Raw genomic sequence first — 20,431 nt, forward strand, 5'->3', positions numbered from 1 at the left:
TACAATATACTGTGTGCAGTTTTTCTAACTGATAATCCCTTTGGGAAATTGCAAGTAAACAAAATAGTGTTTATAGATCTTCTAAAGTGTCTATAAATATATACATACACATACCCACACAGAATGATGCTACACCAATATTAACATATGGACTTTTTTCTTTTTTATTTTAATCAAATTGCAGTAAAGAGGCCTACAACCCACAAATTTTGTGTAGTTAAAAGAGAATCATAGTGCTGTATTTATTAAGTACACTTTAAATGCACTGTGCAAGGTATATACTGTATCTGAAAAATCCTATTAGCTATTATTTCATAATTAACAATAAACTTATTTAACCAGTTATGGAATATGTTTTCAAAATATAAAAATCATTCACTGCTCTGTAGGACTAGGAAGTCTTTATTTCCATTACTGTCACCTCAAATATTTTTAAATAAACAACAACTTTATTTGTATCACAAAGACCCAAATCAAATCCATAAAATACTTAAATCAGTTAACCATAGCAGATTTATGCAATTAAAAAAAATGATCTCAGAGCCACACATATTGTCTTATTACTTTTTTCTTTTTGCACTTAGCAACTAGTTTTGGCTTATCTACTTATTAGTCTCCATTTTCTTCTCTGTGAGATTTAACTATATACTGGCACTATCTTACAGAACAATGTGATTAACACATCGTGGAAACACTTTGCAAACAGTTAATTTATAGAGAGGGAACAATTCTTCCAGTTTAAATAATAAGCAGCCACCCTGTAGAGACAGCTTCTTCTAAGTCAAGCAGATAAAAGCTCAAATATTAGTTTACTGCTGTCTGATTATTCACACATTAATCATGAGATTTGACTGTTCCCTTCCTCTCCACCCACAGACGTTTTATTACAATAAAACTTGCAACTACTTTTGCTGAAGAACAATAACAGTCAGCGAGATGCTAATTTTGCTCTTTAACTGAGAGAAAATAAAGCTAACTCATTTAGATTTCCAGATTTAAAACTCCAGTTTTAACAATGTGCAAAACGAAAAAGGTGTTCAAGTGTAGAAAATCGGGAAACACAATTTGTTCTGATGAGAAACCACATCAGATCAATCTTCCTTATTGCACAAGTCATCTTAGCAACTTCTTTCCGGGAAGCTTTAAAAACAGTAAGACTCTGTTCAATCAATACAGGTTGGCTAGTTCTGCAACCCCATGCATCATCACTCCACCACAGTTACACCTGACCGTTATCACTATTCCTTCAATACCCTCCTGGTATTATTTTCAGACATGTTACTTCCAGCTCAAGTACTGGCCAAAAAAAGCTCAAAAATAAGAGTTTCTGTTACTATATAGCTGTGCCAACTTGACCAGGCAAGTAAAAGTTTTAAAGCCTTGACCTCCTCATCTATAAATAAGGAAAAATAATACACACCTCTCTTTGTTGTTATGGAGTCCTCAGGACATAATGTATAGAAATAGCTTTCATCAAAGAGCCTGGTACATAAGTTCTCAATAAGCACTAGTTGCTATCATTATCATCATCATCACCATCAATGCAAGGTAATATATGCATAGAGAGTGGGAATAAATTGGCATAACCTCCATGGAGAATGATCTGTCAATATTTTTCCATATTATCCAATACATATAACAACTGACCCAAGAAACCCACTTCAAGAAATCTACATATGTAAAATGTCATATTTAATATGATTTCACTATGGCACTGTTTATAATAGCAGAACACTAGATGGAACATTATGCCCATCAATAGGGTACCGGTTACTTTTACTTTTTAAAATATTTTACTTATTTATTCATGAGAGACAGAGAGATTGGCAGAGACACAGGCAGAGGGAGAAGCAGGCTCCACCCAGGGAGACTGACGTGGGACTTGATCCCGGGTCTCTAGAATCAGGTCCTGGGCAGAAGGCGTGCTAAACCACTGAGCCACCCAGGCTGCCCAATAGGGTACTGGTTAAATAAATTAGGGTTCATTCTTATACTGCAGCTAAAAAAGGAAAAAAAAAAAAAAAGAATGAAGCAAACTCTATATAGACTAGAACCATCTCTGATTATAAGTGATAAAAATGCAGAAGAGTGTAATATGCTAGCTTTTGTCATTGAAAAAGAAAAATCTGGTATTGTTATGCAGAAAATGTTTTTGAAAGATCAATAGGAATTGGTAATACTGATTGTCAAGAGGGGAACTGGATGGTTATGGGCAGGGATGGGAGGGTAAATTTTCAGTTTACTAACCTTTAGGATTTTTTACCTTTCTATTTTTGAAATATGGACAGCAATGAAAGTAAAAGTAAGTTCCATAAAATGTGTTTTTCTCAATAGAATGTTCTACACTTACCATGAGACAGACAAAAAAAGCATTTAAAAAAGTACATATACATGGGACACCTGGGTGCCTCAGCAGTTGAATGTCTGCCTCCAGCTCAGGATGTGATCCTGGAGACCCAGGATCGAGTCCCACGTCAGGCTCCCCGCAGGGAGCCTGCTTCTCCCTCTGCCTGTGTCTCTGCCTCTCTCTCTCTCTCTCTCTCTCTCTCTCTCTCTCTGTGTGTGTGTGTGTGTGTGTCTCTCATGAATAAATAAATAAAACCTTTAAAAAAATAATAAAAAAGAAGGATAGGATGAGACTTCTTCATCTCCCAGCTAAGAATGTTCAAATCTGTTCAGTTGCCCTGTGTGCGGGGCTTGGCTCTGCCAAATCCACGTATTATTAAAAAGTGAGAGAAGGTGGATATTAAAAAGTGAGAGAAGGTGGAAAGACTGAAAAAGGCGAAGGGAGGCACGACACTTTTTCAGCTTGCTTGTGTAGCAAGAAGGAAACCTTACCTCGATTTTTTTCAACACATCTGCAGTATTAGTGAGCGAGGTGCCTTTGCCTGTATCTTTCGCCTTTTCGGATTTGGGGCCTGCTGAAGTAAAACCACTGTTAACACGTTATTTCTATAATAGCAGCTGTCTATCATTATTTCTTTGCCTCTTTATATTCTGTGTAGCATAGTGATATGTCATGGTGGGTAGTCACAGAGTTTGCAGACTGAACTGATTTTCTTAAAGAATAACAAACCAGTATGCCTCACCAGTTTTCCATGATAAGAAGTAAATGATAATCACTTCATAGAATGTTTTCTAACACTGTAACCAGGTATCTTTTTACCAGTACTGAAAATTTGTACTGGCAAGTAATGTTATTAAGGCGTAAATACTAAAAACTTAAGTCCAATAGAAGCACCAGGGGACCAGCGAAAGACTCTCACAAATATATCATCTTATACTGGCTTCCTGTTCACTGATCAGCGTACTTTAACTAGGGCAATTGGACCAGGTTTGGAAAATAAAAAAAACAAGTGCCAAATAAATACACATTTGACAATGGTTAAAGAAATGACGAAGAAGTTATACTCATGGAACATAAGCCTCATCTTTGGAATGAAGATTAAAATGGTTAAACTCAACACACCTGTTACATGGATCTGAAAACTCAAAGCAATATAAATAAAATGTTTTAATGGCTCTGTGATATTTTTAAAGCCATATTAAAAAAATAATGCATTTGAAGCTATTCTACAACTGCATGGAATGGAGAGTTATTTCACATATAGATCCTGCCAGTCAGTTACCAAGGCATTAGGATAAGCTACAAAATTGTCCCACTGTGATCAAAAAGTATTATAGTCCTTCCCCCAAATCAAACTAAATACCTAGAAATTACTTGGTAACAGAGAGAAATATGGCTAAGAAAGATGTAATTTTGTTAAAGATTAACATTTAACCTATAGAAGAAGAAATTTCTAGATTGTGGTGGATGGCCCATAAGTGACGGAATTACAATTTACTGTGTTATACCAAATTGCCCCTCATGGAGTCACTGAGCTCAGAACCCCAAACATACATGTATTTGAAGTTTTGCTCAAAAGAAAGGTGACATTTAATCATGGGTAACTTTCTCTGTTCCCCTTGAGAGTAAGCGCTATTTAATCTGAACTGTAAGCACATAAACTGTAGTATCATATACAGATGCCAGAAAACATTAGCTAAGAATGTAATTTACTCACATCATGAAGTCTTTTTTTCTAAGAATCATTTGTCGAATTATTTAAATTTCGTAACACATAAGTCTGTTAAATGGCTGTTACAGAACATGGTCAGATAAATAAACTTATTAAAAACTACCGATCTCTAGGGGTGCCTGGGTAGCTGAGCAGGTTGAGCCGCTGACTCTAGATTTCAGTTCAGGGTCCTGGGACTGAGCCCTGTGTTGTCTCCAAACTCAGTGGGAAGTCTACTTCAGGATTCTTTTTCTTCCTTTGCCCCTCCCTCCCTCTTGCTATCTCTTGCTAATAAATAAATCTTAAAAATAAAAAAAAAATACAAATAAAAATAAACCCTACTTATCTCTTAAGTAAGAAAGTTAGTTGCCGAAGAGCCACTAAGCATTTTTTGCTACTTATCAATCTGGTTTTATAGAATCATGAATTCTTTTACCTATAACTGGGAGAGAAGTGTCAAATTACCAAAATTTGTTGGGACACCTGGGTGGCTCAGCAGGTTGAGTGTTCAATTCTTGGTTTTGACTCAGGTCATCATTTCAGGGTTGTGAGATAGACCCCAGTGTTGGGCTCTGTGTTCAGTGGAGCGTCTGCTGAAATGCTTGCTCTCCCTCTCCTTCTCCTCCCCCTCTCCCAACTCATGTGGTCTCTCGCTCTCTCTAAAATAAATAAATCTTAAAAAAAATTACCAAAATTTGTTAAAAGACTGTTTTAACCCCAAAACATTAACATGCATTTTTTCCCTACCTTTAGCCAGATACATGCATATATTTGAAATTTTTTTGGTTTCTTTCAATACCGGCCAATAGCTGGTTCTTCAAGAAACAAACTTTTTTTCAGCTTTGGCTCTTTGGGTACTGTTTACTTTCATGGAAGTGGAGGTCATTTTAACAAAAGAGAAAGTATAAGCTTATCGAGAATAAAATACAAAAAATTACACAATGTACAAAAAAAAAGCTCAGAATGGAAACAAAGTTTTGTGGTTGTTGCTTTATTTTTTCACAAATGAAAATTCTGACACATTGGACTTTCTCCTAATTATCAATGTGTATATAAAGTTCCAGGGATGAGCAGTCAGTGGGATGTATTTGAAAACATTTATTTTTCCAAATCAGACACATTCTTTTTGACTCTTTAAGGTCTGCTACAAATTCGTGATCCACTAGGACATGATCCACCAGTATCATTAATGCATGTTTGTAAAACTAACATATTTGCCCAATAAAAGCCAAAGGTATAAAGACAGGAGATAAACTATTATATCTCGACATACAATATTTTGGGGTTTTTTAATATAATATTTTATACTCAAGCAAGCTAAACACTCTTATATATAGGGGATCCGTGGTGGCTTAGCGGCTTAGCACCTGCCTTTGGCCCAGGACATGATCCTGGTATCCTGGGATTGAGTCCCACATTGGGCTCCCTGCATGGAACCTGCTTCTCCCTCTGCCTCTGCCTCTCTGTGTCATGAATAAATAAAATCTTTTTAAAAAATAATAATAAATAAATATTCTTATATATTGTAGTTCTGAGATGAAACAAAATAAAAATATTTCCACTTTAAATAAATATGTCAGAACTTAGCAAATTATATATTTCAGATATATGCATTTTATTAGATGTAAAATGTAACTCAAGCTGTTAAATAAGGGAGGGGCCTCTCTTTCAAAAGACACAAGATGAAGCAACATTTCCTAACTCATTCTATGAGGCCAACATTACCCTAATACCAAACCAGACAAATATTACAAGAAACAAAATAGAAAACTAGTACCTCTCATGAAAATATAAGTGAAAATCTTCAATAAAATATTTCCAAATCCAATCCCACAATGTATGGAAAGAATAATATGTCACAACTAAGTAGGATTTATCATAGGTATGTAAGGCTGGTTCAACCTTCCAAAATCAATTAACATAATCCACCACATTAACAGGCTAAAGGAAAAAAAAAATCACATGATCCTATCAAAAGATTCAGTAAAAGCATTTGACAAAATCAAACACCCATTCATGACTAAAAAATTCTTAGTAAACAAGGAGTAGAGGGGAATTTCCTAAAGCTGATAAAGAACACCTACAGGGATGCCTGGGTGGCTCAGTGGTTGAGCATATGCCTTTGGCTCAAGTAGTGATTCTGGGGTCCAGGGATTGAGTCCCACATCAGGCTCCCCATGGGCAGCCTGCTTCTCCCTCTGCCTCTGCCTCTGTCTCTCTCTCTCTCTGTGTCTCTCATGAATATATTAAGTAAAACCTTAAAAAAAAAAAGACAGCTACAAAAAAATCCTATAGCTACAACATACTTAATGGTGAGAAGTTTGACACTTTCCCACTAAGATTAGGAACAAGGTAAAAAAGTTCCCTAATATCACTGCTTTCAACAGATTGAGAAGGAAGAAATAAAACTGTCTTCATTCACAGATGACATGATCATCTATGCAGAAAATCTGAAAGAATGAGCCAAAACTCTGAAAACTAATAACCAATTATAGAAGGGTTGTAGGCTACAAGGTTAATACACAATGGTCAATAGCTTTCCTGTATACCAACAATGAACAAGCAGAATTCGAAATAAAAAATCTAATACTATTTACATTAGCATGCCTCAAAATGAAATACTTAGATATAAATCTAACAAAATGTGTATACAGTCTAGAAGAAAACCACAAAACTCTGAAGAATGAAATCAAAGAACTAAATAAATGGACACCTACTGCATGTTCATGGAGAGTAAGACTCAGTATTATCAAGATGATTGTTCTTCCCAACCTCATCTATGGATTCAAAGCAAACTCAATCAAAATCCTAGTAAGTCATTTTAGAATATCAACAAACTGTTCCTAATGTTTGTATGGAAAGGCAAAAGATCCAGAATAGCCAACACAATATTGAAGGAAAGAACAAAATTGGAGGACTGATATTACTGGACTTTAAAACATACTCTAAAGCTACAGTAATCAAGATTGTGTGGTAAAGGTGAAAGAATAAATACAGGTCAATGGAACAGAACAAAGGGCTCAGAAATAGACCCATATAAAAATAGAAAGAGAAGCAAAGGCAGTACAATGGAGAAAAGATAGTTTTTTCAACAAATGGTGTTGCATAAAATAAATCTAGGTACATCCTTACATCCTTCACAAAGATGAACTCAAAATGGATCACAACCTAAATGCAAAACACAAAACTATAAAACTCTTAAAGGATAACATAGGAGAAAATCTAGATGACCTTGGGTTTGGTGATGACTTCTCAGATACACCGCCAAAGCAAGCCACAGTCTATGAAAGAAATAACTGATAAGCTAGACTTCATTAAAATTTAAAAATTCCACCCTATTAAAGATAATGTCAGGAGAATGAGAAAACAAACCACAGACTGGGAGAAAATATTTGCAAAAGACAGATCTGATAAAGGATTCTGTGAAATAATAGAAAAAATATATATTGGTCTCTGTTTCTGGTTCCTGGCACAGAACTCCTAAAACTCTTATAATTTCCAAAGTGATAAGAACACTAGGAGCATGTTTTGTTTTAATACTTAGTCTTTGAAATTGGTTCCTGCCAGAGTTCCTAATCCCTTGGAATTTACTGGGTGATAGGAGTGCCTTTTGATCTAAGAATGGAACTCTTTGTGGGCCCCTGAATAGCTTCAGGATGGAGGCTGGTCAAAAGACAGAAAAAAACATGATTAATAGACTGTAATTTTCAGCTCCATTCCACATTCCCTGGGCAAGGGGAGAGGGACAGGAGATTGAGTTAATGAGTGATCAAATCTATATGATGAAGCCTCTACAAAAATCTCCAAAGTACATGGATTTGAAGTCTCCAGGCTGGTAAACACATCTACATACTGGGAAGGTGGTGCACCTAAGCTCCACAGAGACACAAGTTCCTGCGCGGGGAACCCTTCTAGACTTTGCCCTATCTATCTCTTCATCTGACATTTATCTATATCCTTTATCATATCCTTCATTAAATAAACTGGTAAACCGAAATGTTTCCCTGAGTTCTGTGAGCTATTCTAGCAAATGAAATCCAAGTGGGAGGAGGAGGGTCATAGGAAATTCTGATCTGTATCCAAGTCAGACAGAAGTTGTGGGTAATGTGGGGAACCTACTACTTGAAATTGGCATCTGAAGTGGGAAGTAGTCTTATGGGGCTGAACCCTTAACTTGTGGGGTCTGCATTAATTCCAGTTGCTGCTGAAATTGAATTAAATTTTAAGACACAACTGGTGTTGCAGAGAACTGCTTGCTGCGGGGAAAAAAATTCCACACATCTGGTGTCAGAAATATTGTGAATATGGTAGTAGTATCAGAGTAAAAGGAGAAACTCGCAGCCAGAGGGGTTTATTCCTATAGACTGTTATCCAAAATTTACAAAGAATTCCTAAAACTCAACACTAAGCTCGTACACATACACACACACACACACACACACACACAAAAACATTAAAAAATGGGCCAAAGACCGTAACAGATATCTTGCCAAACAAGATACACAAATGGCAAGTAGGTGTACACAAAGATGCTTCACATCACATGTCACCAGGGAAACACAAATTAAACCAGTAGTGAGCTACTACTACACACCTTTCAGAATGGCCAAAATCCAGAACAATGACAATAACAAATCCTGGCCAGGATGTATAAAAACAAGAACTCTCACTGGTTGCCAGGGGGGATGCAAAATGGCAGAGGGCCTTTGAAAGATAATTTGGTGGTTTCTTACAAAACTAAACATATTCTTACCATGCAGTCCAGCAATCATCCTCCTTGGTACTTACCCAAAGAAGTTGAAAACTTATGCCCACACAACAATAGATGTTTATAGTAACTTTATCCATAATTGCCAAATCTTAGAAGCATTCATGATGTCCTTCAGTAGGTAAATGGATAAATAAAACTGTGGCACAGCCAGACAATGGAATTATTTACCACTAACAAAAAAAAAATGAGCTGTCTGCCATGAAAAGTCCTGGAAGAAACTTAGATGCATATTACTAACTAAAAGAAGCCAATCAGAAAAGGCTACATACTGTATGTTTCCAACTATATGACATTTTGGAAAAGGCAAAACTATGGAGACCGTAAAAAAGATCAGTGGTTGCCAAGGGTAAGGAGGAGGAAGGGATGAAAAGGCAGAGCACAGAGAATTTTTATTTTTTAAAGATTTTATTTATTTATTCATGAGAAACAGAGAGACAGAGACACAGGCAGAGGAAGAGGGAGAAGCAGGCTCCACGCAGGGAGCCCGACGTGGGACCTGACCCTGGGTCTCCAGGATCAGGCCCTGGGCCGAAGGCGGTGGTAAACCGCTGAGCCACCCGGGCTGCCCACGCAGAGAATTTTTAAAGCAGTAAAGTACCCTGTTTGATACTCAAACAGTGGCCACATGTTATTACACATTTGCCCAAACCCACAAAATGTATAATACCAAGAGTGAACCCAAAGTAAACTATGGTCTCTGTGTAAGACCATATGTAGTACGTCAAGGTAGGATCACTGATTGCAACAAACGCACCACTCTGATGGGGGATGTTAACAGTGGGGGAGGCTATGCATGTGTGGGGGCAGGGAGTATATGGAAAATCCGTACTTATGCATTCAATGTTCTATGAATCTAAAACTGCTCTGGAAAATGAAGTATATTAAAAAGCAAAACACAAAATACCAGAGAGGGGTAAAAGGGAGGGAAATTTCTTCTCTTAGTTTCTAATCCCATTGCTATTAACCTCTCTGGCTACTTTCCTTTTTCTCTCTTTATTCTTTATATCCAAATTCCCCAAACACTTATGCTTGCTGTCCCCTTTTCCTAAATTCCCATTTACGGTTTAACCCCTTCCAAACTGGATTCTACCCTTACGAATCCCTCTCCCCCAACCCCACTTGCATGCTCTAAATAAATAAAATCTTTAAAAAAAAAATAAAAAGCTCTCACAAGGTCAACAATGATTAACATGTCAATATTGGTTTACATTTTCCAATCTTTATTTTACTTGACCTCACAGCAATTTTGCGTAACCTCCTTTAACACTGTTGATCACCTTTTGAAACAGACTTTACTTCTTTTTTTAAAATTTAAATATTTTATTTATTTATTTGACAGAGAGAGCACAAGCAGGGGGAGAAGCAGACTTTCCACTGAGTAGGGAAGCCCTATTTGGGGCCCGATCCCAGGACCCTGGGATCATGACCTGAGCTGAAGGCAGACACTTAACCAACTGAGCCACTCACGTGACCTAAAATAGTCTCTACTTCTTGCATATTTTTGCTTCTGCAACTCCACTCTCTTGGGTTCTCCTTTTCCTCTCCTCTTTCTTTCCATCTCTTTTCTTTGCTGATTGAATCTCCTCTATGAGCCTACTAGATTTTGGCACTCCTCCAAGTTTAGGCTTGGGCCCTCATTTCTTCTAATTCTCTAATTTTACCCCAGATAATCTCATCCTTCCTTCCTGATAGTTTGAATTATAGTATCTATGCTGATCACTACCATCTCCATTTTGAGGCCCACCCACCCTGTATCCAGCAACATGCTCAACACTTCTGTTTGTATATTTCAAAGGAACCTTAAAGATTACCTTTAAACTGCTCATGACTTACCCCTCACAAACCTGGTCTTTCTCCAACATTCTCCCACCAACCACATCCCACCCAAGTCCTACTCATCATTCAATCTGGACTTCAATTCCATTTCCTCAAAAAAACTCCCCTGACCTCCCAATGAGGACATTGTGTTTTTGGTCAATATTTTTACTCCATTGAACGGTAAGCCCCATTAGGGCAAGGATTATTCCCACTTGGCTTACTGTTTTATTCCTTTTAGCACAGTGTCTGGCAATAGTAGTTGCTCAACAACTTTTTACTCAGTGGAATTATGAAAGAATAACACGCTGGAAACTTTCACTTTGGTATTTTATGTACAACATAAAGTTCTAATCTACCAGTTCTCAAATTTTACCAGTTATGAATGTTTTAGTTAAAAACTTAAAATATAGGGGTGCCTGGGTGGCTTAGTTGGCTGAATGTCTGCCTTCAGCTCAGGACATGATCCTAGGAGCCTGGGATCCAGCACCACATCCAGCTCCCTGCTCAGCAGGGAGCCTGCTTCTCGCTCCCTTTCTGCCATTCCCTGTCATTCTTTGGCTCTCTCTCTTTATCAGATAAATAAATAAAATCTTTTTTTAAAAAACCTTAAAATATGGACAGTATAACCACTAAAAGAATTTCAAATATGCAAAATTTCAAATTGAAAAAATGTCTGCATATTTGAAAAATCTTTCTTAACACATCAAAATTCCATAATTAAAGAAAGGAAAAACAACCAAACAAAAACAAAACAAAAATCAACAACAAAAAGATTTAATGAAATAACCAAATGCCAAACGTATCTTAAGAAAAAGCATTCAGAACACTGAGTGTAACTTCAGACTGATAATTCCATAATTAGAATTTGAGCAATAAATAACCTTTTTTAACCTAGATTATTACATTAGTCAATGTACCTTTTTTGCACTTCTTCCTTGGCATCATTTCTCTTGGGAGTCTTCTCCAATCTGCACGTACAAAAGAAAAAAAATTGTAATTTCTTCTAGGGTTTAGTGGCACTCAACATGACTAAAGGACATGACAAGGGGCACCTGTGTGGCTCAGTAAGTTAAGCAAATCTGACTTAGGCTTAGGACAAGATGTTAGGGTCCTGGGATAGAGCCCTGAGTTGGGCTCCCCGCTCAGCAGGGAGTCGGCTTGTCCCTATTCCTCTGCTCTTTCCTTTGCTCTAGCTCTCTCTCTGCCCCTCTCTCCCTCAAATAAATAAAATAGCTTAAAAATAATAAGGGACATAACAGGGGTGCCCAATGGCACAGGAGGTTAAGCATCGGACTCTTGGTTTTGGCTCGGATCATGATCTGAGGTTGTGAGATTAAGCCCCAGGGCTTAAGATTCTCTCTCCCTCTGCCTCTATCCACCCCTCTCTCAAGTAAAAAAACAAATCTTTTTTAAAAAATTTAAAGGACATGATAGTTGCTTCTGCAATGAAAATAAAATTTCTTAATATCTGACTGTACTGAGCCTGGGCATCAAAAGATAATAGAGATGTATTTTCTCCTATGAAGAAGAAAGAGTTCATTAAAAAAAAATTGGGGGTACATCTGGCTGGCTCAGCAGTAGAGCATGTGACTCTGATCCTGGGGTTGTGAGTTCAAGCCCCCTGCTGAATGCAGAGATTATTAAAAAAAATAAATAAACCTAAAAACAACAACTTTGAAATGGTGCTATAAAATTTTTATAACATTCTTTTAACAGCTACATAGTATTTATTTAATTTATTTTATTTATTTTTTAAGATTTTATTTATTTATTTGAGAGGGAGAGAAAGAGAGCATACATGAGTAGAGGGAGCAGAGCAGGGAGCCTAACGTGGGGCTTGATCCCAGGAACCTGAGACCATGACCTGAGCCTAAGGCAGATGCTTAACCAACTGAACTACCCAGGCACCCCTATCTAGTCAATTTTAAATACAGAAATTTTCATAACAAGAAAAATAATCCATATAAATATATATATATTTTTTAAGATTTTATTTATTTATTCATAAGAGACACACAGAGAGAGACAGAGACACAGGCAGAGGTAGAAGCAGGCTCCTCAAGGGGATCCTGATGTAGGACTCGATCCCCAGACCTTGGGATCATGCCCTGAGCCAAAGGCAGATGCTCAACTGCTGAGCCACCCAGGTTTAATATGTAAATATTTTTATATATCTAATATTTGTGTAGAGAAACCTCCAGGTTGGGAACAAATATCACAATAATTCTTAGTGGGTGTTGGGATTGCAGCTGCTTTTCCTAAGCATTATTTATTACTTGACTATGCTGTATTTTGTTTGTTTTCTATAGTTGATATGTATTTCTTATATAATAAGGCAAGTTAAAATATATGACCACAATCCCAACACATGCAAAATTAAATAAATAATTCTAATAATTAGGCAAAAACTTTATAACTAAAAATATAAATAGCTATGGAAAAGTAAATTCTCTCTAATAAATAATTTTGCCTGGGGGCACCTGCGTGGCTCTATCACTTGAACCTCAGACTCCTGATTTCAGCTCCTGAGATTGAGCCCCATGAGGAGTCTGCCTGAGATTTCCTCTCCCCCTCTCCTTCTACTCCTCCTCCTATACTCTCCATCTTAAATAAAACAACTATAATTTTTTTTCCTGAATTAGCTAAATAATGCCTCTAATTTGTCATTTTCTTTCAATTTTTTAAAAAGATTTACTTATTCATTTTAGAGAGAGAGAGAGAGCACACGTATGAGTGGGAGTAAGGGCAGAGGGAGAGGGATTCCCCTTTAAATGCAGAGCCCAGGGATCCCTGGGTGGCGCAGCGGTTTGGCGCCTGCCTTTGGCCCAGGGCGTGATCCTGGAGACCCGGGATCGAATCCCATATCAGGCTCCCGATGCATGGAGCCTGCTTCTCCCTCTGCCTGTGTCTCTGCCTCTCTCTCTCTCTCTCTCTCTATCATAAGTAAATAAATAAAAATTAAAAAAAAAAAAGAAAAAAAAAAAAACAAAATATTTATAAAAAAAAAAAAAAAAAAAAAAAAAAAAATAAATGCAGAGCCCAATGTGAGGCTCAGTCCTACCCCTGAGATCATGACCTGAGCCAAAACCAAGAGCAGGATGCTCAACTGACTGAGCCCCCCAGACACCTCACTTTCTTTTCCTTTTTAAGCACAGAATTAATCAGAAAAATGAAGCAACACGAAAATGGATTAAAAAACAATGCCTGGAAAAAAATAATAAAAATGATAGATAGATAGATAGATAGATAGATAGATAGATAGATAGATGATAGATAGGTAGATAGATAAACAAACAAACAGTGCCTGGGGATGCCTAGGTGGCTCAGTGGTTGAGCATCTGCCTTCCGTCCAGGGCATGATCCCGGAGTGCCGGGATCAAGTCTCACATTGGGTTCCCTGCATGGAGTCTGCTTCTCCCTCTGCCTGTGTCTCTCTGCCTCTCTCTCTGTGTTGCTCATGAATAAATAAATAAATAATCTAAAAAAAAAAACCACAACACTGCCTGCTAATAAAGACTCAGTGTATTTTGTAGAAAACATTTCTATCTCAAGCTATTTAGCCTGAACTAGTAAATTTGGCTTTGGATATACTTCTGCTTTTATTTTTATTTATTTATTTATTATTTTTTTTTATTTTAAAGATTTTTATTTATTTATTCATCAGACATACACAGAGAGAGGCAGAGACCCAGGCAGAGGGAGAAGCAGGCTCCATGCAGGGAGTCCGACACGGGACTCGATCCCTGGACTCCAGGATCACGCCCCAGGCTGAAGGCAGGCACTAAACCGAAGAGCCACCCGGGCTGCCCTATTTCTGCTTTTATAAGTAAAATAGATAATCATGAATATGTATGTAAAGAGAATCCTTCAGGAGATTAATATTTATGATGTGGCAGCTATGAAAGAACTGAAATAGGAGATTGGAGAGTGTTCAAGGGAAACTCAAGCTTTTCAATGATCCACACTGAAAGGACCACTATAGCCCATGCAAGCAATAATGCTGTAAATGCCATTTATGTTCCTACGTAAATGCAGTTTTCACAAAACTCCAAAGACAGAGAAGTCAAAGGGAAGTGAGTTAAAATGAGAAGACCTGGGTTCTAGTACTACTGTTCAAGTCATCTTGATAAATCACTCCATTTCTATCGAGTTTTTTTTTAATCTACAAAAGGAAAGAGCTGGATGAAATCTCTCTGACCTCTTGCATCTTGCCTGTGTCTAAGGGAAATTTGTGAATGTTGAAAAAAAATCTCTTAGATATGGTTTTATTGAAAAGGCATCTTAATAAATAAAAATAGTCTATGTCTGCTTGAAAGAAAGGAAGATCGATGAGCTTGGCTTAAAATATCCTTTAACTAGACTTGTTTTCTCCTCAAAAGCTATAAAATCCCCCACAAACACAGAAGTATTACTGGTACTGTAGATTAAAATTATGATTGCAGTAAATGGAAATGGAAAGCTCAAATGGGTTTAGCAAGTCCTGTTTTATAGAAGAGTATTCTAAAACTTCAAAAACACTTCAACTCTTCCTTGTTAAAATATAAAAATCTTTTCATCCTAGTTTTCAAAAGATATGCATTACTAATTAATTATAGGAAAAGAACCAGCCTACTTTCCTATAGCAAAAATTCCTATGGTGAAAAAAGAAAAATTTCCCTAAAATATATGGAGTAAGGAGATAAACTTTAAAAATTATTTTAATATTTTCAGGGTTTTTTTTTAAAGATTTTATTTATTTATTCATCAGAGAGAGAGAGAGAGGCAGAGACACAGGCAGGGGGAGAAGCAGGCTCCATGGAGGGAGCCTGACATGGGACTTGATCCCGGGTCTTCGAGATCATGCCCTGGGCTGTAGGCATCACTGAATCGCTGAGCTACCTGGGCTGCCCAATATTTTCAGTTTTATAATTACCTGGTATCCACTCCTCTTTGTACACCTTCATATATCTTTTACTATATCTTTCAATATCTATAAAAAAATAAGAAAGTGTTCATTAGAAAAGTCAAGAATAAGCCTGGATTTAAGCCATTCCATAACTAAAAACACCAGATAACATCTTTTATTTCACACACAGGGAATCTCCTATATTTATACACATATATTTCAATAGGTGTTTCTAAACACCTATTGAAAAGTTCAATAAATATTATATGTTTAAGGAAGTGGCAAGAAGCAACTGGGTATGAATAGCTGGGAGTGAGCAGAAACCTAAACCCTAATCATGTTTTTTGTTTTGTTTTGTTTTTTTAAAAATTTTATTTATTTATTCATGAGAGACACAGGCAGAGACACAGGCAGAGGGAGAAGCAGACTCCACGCAAGGAGCCCGACATGGGACTCGATCCCGGGTCTCCAGGATCACACCCCAGGCTGCAGGCGGCGCTAAACCGCTGCACCACCGGGGCTGCCCCTAATCATGGTTTTTAAAATCAGATAACCTGATTCATCTCTGAGATTATTCACAAAAGCCCAAAGCCAGGTCAGTAAGTCACCTACATAAAAGAGCAAGAAAGTCTTGTGACACTGGCCTCCAGCTTCCATTCTTCAAATCTTGTGTAACTGGGATGTATTAACTACCTAAGTGAGGATGGAGAGCTGTATGGTCAACTTCAGTGCTTGATACACATATTAAAACACAGGCTTCTCAAGAGCTACTCTTCACAACCCATTGAGGAGAATGGAGAAAAGGGTAGGAGAAAGTAAGGTTGGTGGGCTATGAAAGAACAAGCTGCAAGATTCTATGCCAACTACTGACAATTCTGCAGGGACCTTCTGTGCTTGCCCAAAATGGAGTGGTTCTTGTTGCTGCTTTGTTCACTTTGCCACAAGAAACTCCCTCAATGGGGGCCCAAACCCTTTCCTAGCAATGTAAGTTGGCAAGCAACACCATAGTACCATAGCCTAAAAACATGGTTCATCATAAAATGTGGTTGAGGAGTATAGACATGAAATAGGGAAACTAATACTAAAGATGAAAACATAAAAAGCAAGGCCCAAATATGTACTGATTTCTCTTCCATGTTAAGAAAATGATTCCAAATAATACTAAGACCATAGTGTTAAACAAAGATAACTAAAATAAATAGTGGATCAGTAAGACCAAGAAACCAAGTTTTTCTAGGTATTTAACTATTTTGACTTCAATCTTGATCTCAAGCTATTTATTTACTTATTTTTCAAGGTTTTATTTATTTGAGACAGAGAGAGCACAAGTTGGGAGGAGGGTCAGAGGGAAAGGGAAAGTAGCCTCCCTGCCAAGCCGGGAGCCCGATGTCGGACTCAATTCCAGGACCCCGAGACCATGACCCGAGACTACGTACGACCCAAGCTAAAGGCAAACACTTGAGCCACCCAGGCACCCTGCTCTCAAGCCCCATTATCAAGCTTTTTATTGGTAAAAGAAGTCGATGCAAATGGCAGATTTGCATTTAAAATTTTTCTCCACAACAGATTGTATATTTTGGAAAAATTTAACCTTCAGTAGTAAGCTTCTAGAAAAATAAGCAATATTGAAAATCAACTACTGAAATCCAGTTAAAAAGAGGCAAAGGATCTGAACAGACATTTCTCCAAAGATATGCATAGTAAAAAGCACATAAGATGTTCAACATCATAGCTACTTTGTAAATTCAAATCAAAATCACAACGAGATGCCACTTTATACCCAGTAGAGTGACTATAACCAAAAAAGGCATCAAAATGATTCTAGATTAGAAATACATTTCTAATAGATTCTAGCTTCCAATTCTTCTTATATTCGCATCTTCAAAATGTAATACTTTAAAAAGCTTTGATGGCTCACAGCTGTGTTGAAATGAGGACGGCCCGGCCATCTTCTTTGGTCTATAATTATAAAACATTTTCATTATTAAATTTATAATTACCAATTAACATGATCAATCCAACAAATTGTTTCATTTCTACATAACCTATTTCCTCTTGATCATCTTTGTCTTTGCCTTCAGCATTTCTCCAGTAATAAACTATATCAAATAACTTTTGATATGTAAAACATCATAAAAAAGAAAAATATGGTCACGTCATTTTGACAAACAGGATATTCCATGTTCTTATCACAAAATATGTGATGAGGCACTTTTCAAGGACTAATTGTGTGAGGATGCCATATTTCCTTTTTATTCTTAGAGATATATTCTTTACCCACTGACTCTTGAGTTTGAGAAAATTCATCTAGAATATTGTCATCTGAAGCTCAGAGATTTCACTTACACAATCAATTTCACAATCATTGTTAGCATCCAAAGAGCTACTGCGTCTACATTCATATTCTGATTTGTCTAGTGATTGTATAACATCTTCCTCTCTCAATTTTCTTCTCTTTGCCATTATGGGCAGAAAATGAACAATTCTGAAATCTCAATTATATTCTATGAAAACTAAAACACAAACAAAACAGCCACGAAGACAAGAGTCTCTCTAGACTTCTTTTATAGCTTCCTAAAAATTAATGTAATACTATGTGCAACACAATAGAAACACTAAAAGAAAATGTAATAGTGCTGATTTTATTTCAATACTGCACCACCCTTCAATGCAACTTCATCATTTTTCCTTTTTTTTTTTTTTTTGGATATTTTAATCTTTTATCTTCCAGGATGGGGGGAATAATTCACAAGTAATGATGAAATAATATCTATACTGATGAAATAGTAAGATGTTTAAGGATGAAGGAAAAATAAGATCACTAATATTCCAGAACATATTAGATTTATAAGAGTCCAATGGGCCAATATGGTAATGTTAAGATAAAATGAGTTTTCTTTCCTTTTTTTTTTTTTCCATTAAAAAAAATTCTTTGGGCAGCCCAGGTGGCTCAGCGGTTTAGCGCTGCCTTCGGCTCAGGGACTGATCCTGGAGACCCAGGATCAAGTCCCACGTCGGGCTCCCTGCGGAAAGCCTGTTTCTGCCTCTCTCTCTGTGTCTCTCATGAATAAATAAGTAAAATCTTTTCTTAAAAAAAATAAATTTCATTGTAAAGAAAGCACCAATAATTTCTATAATTCTACCCAAAAATATTATAAACAAATTGTGACATCACAAGAAATATTTTTATTCTATGCCCTCAGTTCTTTGTGATCTCACTGCCCTGAGCCACTAGCCACTTGACAATGAGGAAGCCTTGAGACCTTATTTAGTTCTTTACATTAGTCCCTAAGTCTCTCCTTTCTGATGTACATAAGTGGTAGGTGATAGGAGAAGGCTGATGAGGGAACGGTGATACAACATGACCGAGAATACAGCTCCCTCTGACAGTTGCATAATTTTGTTCAGTCTGGCTGATTCTTTCTCATTCATGGTGTGCACAGTACGTAAACATTTCATATATGAGTATATACATAAACACACATTATATGTGTATATATATATTAACCTACAAACACACATAAATATATGTATGCTCTTTTAAAAAACTTCATTTTAACCTAGTTTTTAAAAAACATCAGAAAAGAAAAGTAAATATGAGTATTTTGAAAGAGAAGGTCTTGTTTCAATTTGGAAAAATCTACATAAACATTTTCTCCATATAGAAAAAGAAACAAAGATTCCTTGTATTTTTAAATACTTAGTGCAGTTATCAAAGATAAAGAGCCTCTTAAGATACAAACCAACCATTACCACAAAGCAGCAACAAAATTATGTTCCTAAGGTCCCTGTCTAAAAGACTCACAGATATATTTTCAAATATGATATACTTGTAAATTAGACCCATGCTTTAATAATGACCACACTTAGTTAAGTAAATCTGTTCCATGGTCTAGAGAAAACACGAATTTTAATAAGATTATACCCTATACTATTATTTTTTCTACTAAGAATGGATGTTTATTAATTCATTTAATCTTACTTTTTTAAATTTTTAAAACAAGTGCTTTAATTTCATTTGTGAACTCAGATAAAAGCATACAACATAATCATGAAAGTAAAAAGGAATTCAGTATTTTTGAGATAAAAATGTCTTATAAAACCATTATATCAACTTCAAGCAGCTATGTTTGATAAATTAAACGATCCTGTCTAAAATGCTTCTTATAATTACAAGCACAGATAATATTACTATATAAGACTTTCTTTTTTGACTCTTAGCCAGTTCTAAGTCATTTAGAGAGAGTGAAAATGGAATGCATTTTTAATACTAATGGAATGAGATGACACTGTATGAATTTCTCATGCTTTAATGATGTTGTTTGGGGAACTCAAGGATGATATTGATCTCTCTAATTTCAACCTCTGAGGGCAGAAACTGAAAATCAATATAGATCTACTGTGCTAAATATCTACTCAGGAATGGGTTCTCTTCCTCTAAAACCACTTCCCACTCCCTGTCTGAGACTATAAAGCCTTCTCCAATTGTAATTTCTCTTCTCTGTCCTTGGCATAACCAATAAGTACATGCTTTATGTTTCCTATTATATCTGACATACAAATCATAAGCAAAAATACAGTCAAGGCTTTTAAAAGTTTCAAACAAAATACTAAATAATCAGAGACTTACATAAAGATTTATGTACAAGGATAGTAACACATATATGAGCAAAAAAACACTTTAAATCTAACATCAGAACTACTTACAATTAATAATGCTATATTTATACACACACACACACACAGTGAAATACAACATAGCCATTAAAAATAATATTTTCTAAGAATGTTAAGGATATATGAAAATGCTAATAACATGCTATTGGGTAGAAAAGAAAGATAAAAGGACTGTGAATCCAATTTTATAAAAAGAAAAAATCTAGAATACCCAATAAAATA

General features: G+C 36.3%; 1 protein-coding gene across 7 annotated transcripts in view; it reads right to left on the reverse strand.

The window, feature by feature from the left end:
• The window catches only part of POLR3G (RNA polymerase III subunit G), a 103,159-nt gene that overhangs the window by 9,494 nt on the left and 73,234 nt on the right, over positions 1–20,431 (reverse strand). For 4 of the 7 annotated variants that reach the window (XM_035714438.2, XM_025437553.3, XM_049108278.1 and 1 more), the window contains 3 exons: positions 15,560–15,616; positions 11,565–11,615; positions 2,839–2,921 (listed from right to left, as the gene is read on the reverse strand). In XM_035714438.2, coding sequence (XP_035570331.1) covers positions 2,839–2,921; positions 11,565–11,615; positions 15,560–15,616 — 191 coding nt within the window. The remainder of the gene's footprint in view (positions 1–2,838; positions 2,922–11,564; positions 11,616–15,559; positions 15,617–20,431) is intronic. The other 3 variants (XM_025437555.3, XM_025437557.3, XM_025437556.3) reach the window with 3 other exon arrangements.

The sequence above is a fragment of the Canis lupus genome, chromosome 3 (assembly GCF_003254725.2).
Source record: "Canis lupus dingo isolate Sandy chromosome 3, ASM325472v2, whole genome shotgun sequence".
NCBI classification, from domain to species: domain Eukaryota; kingdom Metazoa; phylum Chordata; class Mammalia; order Carnivora; family Canidae; genus Canis; species Canis lupus.